Genomic DNA, 8,875 nt, shown 5'->3' on the forward strand with positions numbered 1-8,875 from the left:
CAGATTGAAGTCCTGATTCCTGACAACCGCCCTGTGATGGTGCAGGTTCACATCAGTACTGGCAGTAGAGGGCAGCATAACTGCATAACTCTGCAACAAGCTTTCTTTTGCTCTCTGTCTAGCTCTGTTTCTCTATCTCACACACACACACACAGGATGTTTCCACACGTGTGTGGATGAACCATGTTAAGGTGTGTTTTGGGGCAGGATCCTAGTAAATTGACCTATCACGCATTGAGGTTTTAGGGGCCGGTCACAAGTGGATAGTGGAGGAAACGACAGCTGTCTACCATCAGACCAGCCAAACGGACCGGACTAATACATTTAGTAGATTTTGTTCAACTTAAATTTTCATTTATTGATTGGTGTGAGTGAAAACTGTGTTACGAAATCCGGAGCAGAAGAGCTGAGAGCACCATCTCTACACAGCATGACCCCGGAGAGAGAGAGGAGGAGGTAGGATCTTTAGCTTCACATCAGATCGTAGTACAGAAAACACGTTTAATATCATGACTAAAAATAGAGAATCAGTTCACAGATGTAAATGTTTTTAAATGATACATTATCTTATTCATAGTGCATTTGACCTACATGTATTTGCTTGAGTAACTGTACTGTATACTTGAGCATACAATCAGGTCCAAAATTACTGGCACCCTTGATATAGACGAGCAGAAAATACTGTATAAAATAAATCCCACTGTGTTTCCTTATTATTCAATCTTCAAGGAAACCTTTGAATCAGTCTTTCACGCCACAAGACAACCAGTCAGTCGACATGTGCCTTTGGATGGTACAGAGTAGTCAACACTTTTTAGGCATTAATGGAACTCCATAGAAAGCGGGTGTTGTGGTGTGCCTTAGATGTAGGGTATGAAGAGTTTACCCATCATGCACCCCACACCACACACCTGTCATCATGATTGAACTATTTCTCTCTATCTTTCTCTCTCTCTGTCTCTCTCCCTTAGGATAATGAGTTGTGAAGCAGCGAGGGCTAGGCGGAGAGCAGAGTCTCAGGTGTTGATTGACATGTCTCAACTCCTCCCCCTCCCTTCCTCCCTCCGCCTACAGCTAGACAAACCCTCCATCATACGACTAACCATCAGCTACCTACGCATACACACACTGCTCTCTGGTACACACACACACACACACACGCACGCACGCACACACGCACACACACACACACAAACAAACATCTCTCTCTCATGCACACACACACACACACTCACAAACAAACAAACACACACACACTCATGTTGTTTATGTCTCTTTATCTTAGGCTTTGCTGACCGACAGACGTGGGAGAGGAGGGACGAGGAGGGAGAGAGGGAAACGAGGGAGGAGGGAGAGAGGGATACATGGGAGAGGAGGGAGGAGGGAGTGAGAGAGAGGAGGGAGGAGGGAGACAGGGAGGCGGGAGACAGGGAGCTCGAGGAGAGGAGGGAGGAGCGAAAGAAGGAGATGGGGGAGACAGATCTGTACCTGAGGATTCTGGGCGGCTTTGTCGTCGTGGTAACGACAGAAGGAGACATGATCTACCTGTCAGATAACATCAGAGAATACATGGGTCTAACTCAGGTACTTACACACACACACACACACACACACACACACACACACACACACACACACACACACACACACACTGACTGATTTATATATGAATGTTTTTCTCCAGGTGGAGTTGATGGGGCATAGCATATATGATTTCACACACCCCTGTGACCATAAGGAAATCAGAGACAACCTTGACCTCACTGCAGGTGTGTAAACAGATGTAGGAACTTCATTTGATTGCTCTTTTGTTGTTGATAATTGTCCTGCAGTGTACTCGAGATGTAAAAACATTTCTAAAGTTTGTAATTTCCATTTTAAAATGTCAGACTTAATTTGACCTGACGGAAATTATATCAACCCCTACAATAAAATGGCCATTAATTAGAATCCACATAAGAATCCACATTTCCTGTTGTTGCACAATAATTTTCCTTCTGTAGCAAACTGGCTCAAATTAAGATCCTACATCTGTACATATACAGTACCAGTCAAAAGTTTGGACACACCTACTCATTGAAGGGTTTTTCTTTATTTTTACTATTTTCTACATTGTAGCATAATAGTGAAGACATCAAAACTATGAAATAATACAAATGGAATCATGTAGTAACCCAAAAAGAAACAAATCAAAATATATTTTAGATTTTAGATTCTTCAAAGCAGCCACGCTTTGCCTTGATGACAACTTTGCACACTCTTGGCATTCTCCCAACCAGCTTTTTGAGGAAGTCACCTGGAATGCATTTCAATTAACAGGTGTGCCTTGTTAAAAGTTAATTTGTGGAATTTCTTTCCTTCTTAATTAAATAAAGGTTAAATAAAAAATTACAAAATTAAAAATGAATGTGTTTGAGCCAATCAGTTGTGTTGTGACAAGGTAGGGGTGGTATACAGAAGATAGCCCTATTTGGTAAAAGACCATATGGCAAGATCAGCTCAAATAAGCAAAAAGAAACGACAGTCCATCACTACTATAAGGCATGAAGGTCAGAACTTTTAAAATTTCTTCAAGTGCAGTCACAAAAACCATCACGTGCTATGATGAAACTAGCTCTCATGAGGACCGCCACAGGAAATGAAGAGCCAGAGTTACCAGCCTCTGAAATTGCAGCCCAAATAAATGCTTCACAGAGTTCAAGTAACAGACACATCTGTTCAGAGGAGACTGCATGGATCAGGCCTTCATGGTTGAATTGCTGCAACAACAAAAAAGCACTACTAAAGGACACCAATAAGAAGAAGAGACTTGCTTGGGCCAAGAAACACGAGCAATGGACATTAGATCAGTGGAAATCTTTTCTTTGGTCTGATGAGTCCAAATTTGAGATTTTTGGTTTCAACCGCTGTGTCTTTGTGAGATGCAGAGTAGGTGAACGGATGATCTCTGCATGTGTGGTTCCCACCGTGAAGCATGGAGGAGGAGGTGTGGGGGTGCTTTGCTGGTGACACTGTCAGTGATTTATTTAGAATTCAAGGCACACTTAACCAGCATGGCTACCACAGCATTCTGCAGTGATACGCCATCCCATCTGGTTTGCGCTAAGTGGGACTATCATTTTCTTTTCAACAGGACAATGACTCAACACACCTCCAGGCTGTATAAGGGCTATTTGACCAAGAAGGAGAGTGATGGAGTGCTGCATCAGATGACCTGGCCTCCACAATCACCCGACCTCAAACCAATTGAGATGGTTTGGGATAAGTCGGACCGCAGAGTGAAGGAAAAGCAGCCAACAAGTCCTCAGCAGATGTGGGAACTCCTTCAAGACTTTTGGAAAAGCATTCCAGTTGAAGCTGGTTGAGAGAATGCCAAGAGTGTGCAAAGCTATCATCAAGGCAAAGGGTGGCTACTTTGAAGAATCAAACATATAAAATATATTTTGATTTGTTTAACACTTTTTGGGTTACTACATGATTCCATATGTGTTATTTCATAGATTTGGTGTCTTCACTATAATTCTACAATGTAGAAAATTGTAAAAATAAAATAAATCCCTTGAATGAGTAGGTGTGTCCAAACTTTTGATTGGTACTGTATGTGTGTTAGGGGTGTGTTCTGCTTTTACTGACTAGGTATGGTATTTCTTTACAAAATATTTGTTCCCAAAATTTGCTGAATATCTAAGTCAAGACATGATTCTGAAATGGTTGTGTGATAGATGTGAAATGGGTGTGTGATAGATGTGAAATGGTTGTGTGATAGATGTGAAATGGGTGTGTGATAGATGTGAAATGGTTGTGTGATAGATGTGAAATGGGTGTGTGATAGATGTGAAATGGTTGTGTGAAAGATGTGAAATGGGTGTGTGATAGATGTGAAATGGTTGTGTGAAAGATGTGAAATGGTTGTGTGATAGATGTGAAATGGTTGTGTGATAGATGTGAAATGGTTGTGTGATAGATGTGAAATGGTTGTGTGAAAGATGTGAAATAGCTGTGTGATAGATGTGAAATGGGTGTGTGATAGATGTGAAATGGTTGTGTGATAGATGTGAAATGGTTGTGTGATAGATGTGAAATGGTTGTGTGAAAGATGTGAAATGGTTGTGTGATAGATGTGAAATGGTTGTGTGAAAGATGTGAAATGGTTGTGTGATAGATGTGAAATGGGTGTGTGATAGATGTGAAATGGTTGTGTGATAGATGTGAAATAGCTGTGTGATAGATGTGAAATAGCTGTGTGATAGATGTGAAATGGGTGTGTGATAGATGTGAAATAGCTGTGTGATAGATGTGAAATGGGTGTGTGATAGATGTGAAATGGTTGTGTGAAAGATGTGAAATGGTTGTGTGATAGATGTAAAATGGGTGTGTGATAGATGTGAAATGGTTGTGTGATAGATGTGAAATGGTTGTGTGATAGATGTGAAATAGCTGTGTGATAGATGTGAAATGGGTGTGTGATAGATGTGAAATAGCTGTGTTATAGATGTGAAATGGGTGTGTGATAGATGTGAAATAGCTGTGTGATAGATGTGAAATGGGTGTGTGATAGATGTGAAATAGCTGTGTGATAGATGTGAAATGGTTGTGTGATAGATGTGAAATGGTTTTGTCATAGTTGTGAAATGGTTTTGTCATAGTTGTGAAATGGTTGTGTGATAGTTGGGTGATGGTTGAATTGTGTTTGTTTGTACTTCCAGGGCAGAACGGGTGTGGAGGGCTGAGAGACTTTCTGATGAGGATGAAGTGTACAGTGACTCACAAAGGAAGAACTGTCAACCTCCGATCAGCCGGCTGGAGGGTGACGATTAACTTCAAACAAACCTTTAGTAACACTTTTCCTGCCAAATTGTCCCTGTGGCATGTCATCATGATAGGGTTGACAAACAACATCTTTTTGGTGACTAGAAAAAGGTGTATTTACCATTTGTAGATTCCAGTTAAATGTGTGTGTTTATGTGTGTGTGTCTGTTACTGTTGTTGTGTCAGGTGCTGCAGTGTCGAGGGTGTTTGAAGGTGTGTGTGTCAGGACCCTCTCTTACTTGTGTGCTCTTCACCTGCCAGCCCCTGTCCCTCACACACACACTCCTACACACACACACCTTCACCAGCCATCACAGCATGGACATGAGGTTCACTTACTGTGACCAAAGGTAACACACACACGCCCACACACACTCAGATTCACACACAAACACACGCATGCACAAACATACAGATACACACGCACTCCCACAAACACACATAAAATATACACAAAACCATAATCTGTTTGTGTGTGTGTGTGTGTGTGTGTGTGTGTGTGTGTGTGTGTGTGTGTGTGTGTGTGTGTGTGTGTGTGTGTGTGTGTGTGTGTGTGTGTGTGTGTGTGTGTGTGGGTGTGTGTGTGTTGTAGGGTGACTGGGTTGTTAAGTTATCGTCCAGAGGAGTTGCTGGGTGTCTCTGTGTATGATCTGTGTCACACTCTGGACTTACACACTCTGACCAAAAGCCACCTAAACCGTGAGTAGACACACACACACACACACACACACACACACACACACACACACACACACACACACACACACACACACACACACACACACACACACACACACACACACTTTTATGTCCTGTATTAGAGGAACTAACAAGATGCTCCCCCCCCCCCCTCCAGTGTGTTCTAAGGGTCAGTCAGTGAGTGGGGTGTACAGGGTGTTGGTTAGAGGGGGAGGGTACATGTGGGCAGAGACTCACAGTGCTGTCATCTCCAAACCCCGCCCATCACATCCACACCAATCTAAGCCCTCACCGCCACTCTTCGTCGCTTGTGTCACTTACATCCTCAGGTAGGAGGGGCCACAGAGTGTTCACGTTATGTACAGTGAGGGGAAAAAGTATTTGATCCCCTGCTGATTTTATACGTTTGCCCACTGTCAAAGAAATGATCAGTCTATAATTTTAATGGTAGGTTTATTTGAACAGTGAGAGACAGAATAACAACAAAAAACTCCAGAAAAACGCATGTCAAAAATGTTAGAAATTGATTTGCATTTTAATGAGGGAAATAAGTATTTGACCCCCTCTCAATCAGAAAGATTTCTGGCTCCCAGGTGTCTTTTATACAGGTAACGAGCTGAGATTAGGAGCACACTCTTAAAGGGAGTGCTCCTAATCTCAGTTTGTTACCTGTATAAAAGACACCTGTCCACAGAAGCAATCAATCAATCAGATTCCAAACTCTCCACCATGGCCAAGACCAAAGAGCTCTCCAAGGATGTCAGGGACAAGATTGTAGACCTACACAAGGTTGGAATGGGCTACAAGACCATCGCCAAGCAGCTTGGTGAGAAGGTGACAACAGTTGGTGCGATAATTCGCAACGGGAAGGAACACAAAAGAACTGTCAATCTCCCTCGGCCTGGGGCTCCATGCAAGATCTCACCTCGTGGAGTTGCAATGATCACGAGAACGGTGAGGAATCAGCCCAGAACTACACGGGAGGATCTTGTCAATGATCTCAAGGCAGCTGGGACCATAGGTAACACACTATGCCGTGAAGGACTGAAATCCTGCAGCGCCCGCAAGGTCCCCCTGCTCAAGAAAACACATATACATGCCCTTCTGAAGTTTGCCAATGAACATCTGAATGATTCAGAGGACAACTGGGTGAAAGTGTTGTGGTCAGATGAGACCAAAATGGAGCTCTTTGGCATCAACTCAACTCACCATGTTTGGAGGAGGAGGAATGCTGCCTATGACCCCAAGAACACCATCCCCACGGTCAAACATGGAGATGGAAACATTATGCTTTGGGGGTGTTTTTCTGCTAAGGGGACAGGACAACTTCACCGCATCAAAGGGACGATGGACGGGGCCATGTACCGTCAAATCTTGGGTGAGAACCTCCTTCCCTCAGCCAGGGCATTGAAAATGGGTCGTGGATGGGTATTCCAGCATGACAATGACCCAAAACACACGGCCAAGGCAACAAAGGAGTGGCTCAAGAAGAAGCACATTAAGGTCCTGGAGTGGCCTAGCCAGTCTCCAGACCTTAATCCCATAGAAAATCTGTGGAGGGAGCTGAAGGTTCGAGTTGCCAAACGTCAGCCTTGAAACCTTATTGACTTGGAGAAGATCTGCAAAGAGGAGTGGGACAAAATCCCTCCTAAGATGTTTGCAAACCTGCTGCCCAACTACAAGAAACCTGACCTCTGTGATTGCCAACAAGGGTTTTGCTACCAAGTACAAAGTCATGTTTTGCAGAGGGGTCAAATACTTATTTCCCTCATTAAAATGCAAATCAATTTATAACATTTTGGACATGCGTTTTTCTGGATTTTTGTTGTTGTTATTCTGTCTCTCACTGTTCAAATAAACCTACCATTAAAAATATAGACTGGTCATTTCTTTGTCAGTGGGCAAACGTACAAAATCAGCAGGGGATCAAATACTTTTTTCCCTCACTGTATGCTGTAGCCATAGTATTGTAAAGAGTATTTTAGAGATAGCATTGTAGAGATAATATTTAAGAGATAGCATTGTAGAGATAATATTAAAGAGATAGTATTTTACAGATAATATTAAAGAGATATCATTGTAGAGACAATATTAAATAGATATCATTGTAGAGATAATATTTAAGAGATAGTATTGTACAGATAATATTAAAGAGATATCATTGTAGAGACAATATTAAAGAGATATCATTGTAGAGACAATATTAAAGAGATATCATTGTAGAGACAATAATAAATAGATATCATTGTAGAGATAATGTTTAAGAGATAGTATTGTACAGGTAATATTAAAGAGATATCATTGTAGAGATAATATTAAAGAGATGTCATTGTAGAGATAATATTAAAGAGATATCATTGTAGAGATAATGTTAAAGGGATAGCATTGTAGCTGTAGCATTGTTGCAACTGTGTCACAGTTGTTGTCACATTGTTGTTGTAAGCGTGTGTGTGTCTAAGGGCAGCGTGTATGTGTGTGTGCGTGTGTGTTTCAGTGGTGTTGAGGAGCCAACTCAGCTGCTGTCTCTGGGCCAGATGACCTGAGGGGAGTAACCTCTAGCCCCTCCCTGGACATCCTCTCGAAGGACATTTTTCATTCTATAAAACAATTCTGCATTTTCTACATAAAATCTTAGCTTTATTTAGTATAGCTGTAGCTACATATTGTGAAACAGACACTGTGAAGATATTAACGTGATTAAGACGGTTTGCTAATAAATAATCATATCCACTTCTCTCTCTGTGGAACACGCATCTGCAGTGTACAATGCTTTTGTTGCCTTTGGCCTGTGGTTCGTGGTTGATAGACTGTTGAGCGAAGGTTATAATCAAAGATGCAGGAAGTCTTGGGTTTTGACTAACGTTATACAACGGTTTTCCCCTTCTCATATCATCACGACCTCTCCCTGGCCTTTCTGAATTTATGCTGTGTTCAGGACCTCGTCAGAGCTTCCTGTTTCCTAGTTGTGTTGTCGGAAATGCGACTTTGTTTCATTCATGTGTTTTTTGGTTGAAAATGTTTCAACCAATAAGATTTTTGCTAGCTTGATAAGCTAGCTAACGTTGCTCATAATAAAGTTAGCTAGCTTGCTTAACATTGACAATATGGTCAAACCAGCTACATTATCCATATTGTAGTTGTCAAAAACGGATTTGTCGTCATCTTTTGGTTGAAAATGTCAAAGGTCACTGGTGAAACTTCGCAACTCTGGAAAAAACATTTTCGATTTAGAGGATCGTTCAAGTGAAACTTCCCAGTCGGAACTTCCGATAACTAGGATAGCATGAGAACGCAGCATACAACTAGGCTATACATCCTGTGAGGTTTTCGTCAGGGTCACATGACATATGGGGCGACACCACCTGAC

At 42.0% G+C, this 8,875-nt stretch overlaps 1 protein-coding gene and 1 long non-coding RNA gene across 2 annotated transcripts; both read left to right on the top strand.

The window, feature by feature from the left end:
• Nucleotides 1-193: 193 nt before the first annotated feature.
• On the top strand, nt 194-1,360 carry LOC115148507 (uncharacterized). Its single transcript, XR_003866683.1, has 3 exons — nt 194-456; nt 972-1,138; nt 1,286-1,360. It is a non-coding gene; the product is annotated as an uncharacterized LOC115148507 (long non-coding RNA).
• Nucleotides 1,361-1,437: 77 nt separating this feature from the next.
• Nucleotides 1,438-8,373, top strand: LOC115148499 (endothelial PAS domain-containing protein 1-like). The gene is made up of 7 exons (XM_029690438.1): nt 1,438-1,584; nt 1,685-1,769; nt 4,707-4,807; nt 4,996-5,159; nt 5,402-5,508; nt 5,666-5,837; nt 8,003-8,373. The coding sequence occupies exons 1-7, from the start codon at nt 1,468-1,470 to the stop codon at nt 8,049-8,051; spliced, it is 795 nt and encodes a 264-aa protein (XP_029546298.1). The 5' UTR covers nt 1,438-1,467; the 3' UTR covers nt 8,052-8,373.
• Nucleotides 8,374-8,875: the final 502 nt, after the last annotated feature.

This window comes from Salmo trutta, chromosome 2 (genome assembly GCF_901001165.1).
Source record: "Salmo trutta chromosome 2, fSalTru1.1, whole genome shotgun sequence".
NCBI classification, from domain to species: domain Eukaryota; kingdom Metazoa; phylum Chordata; class Actinopteri; order Salmoniformes; family Salmonidae; genus Salmo; species Salmo trutta.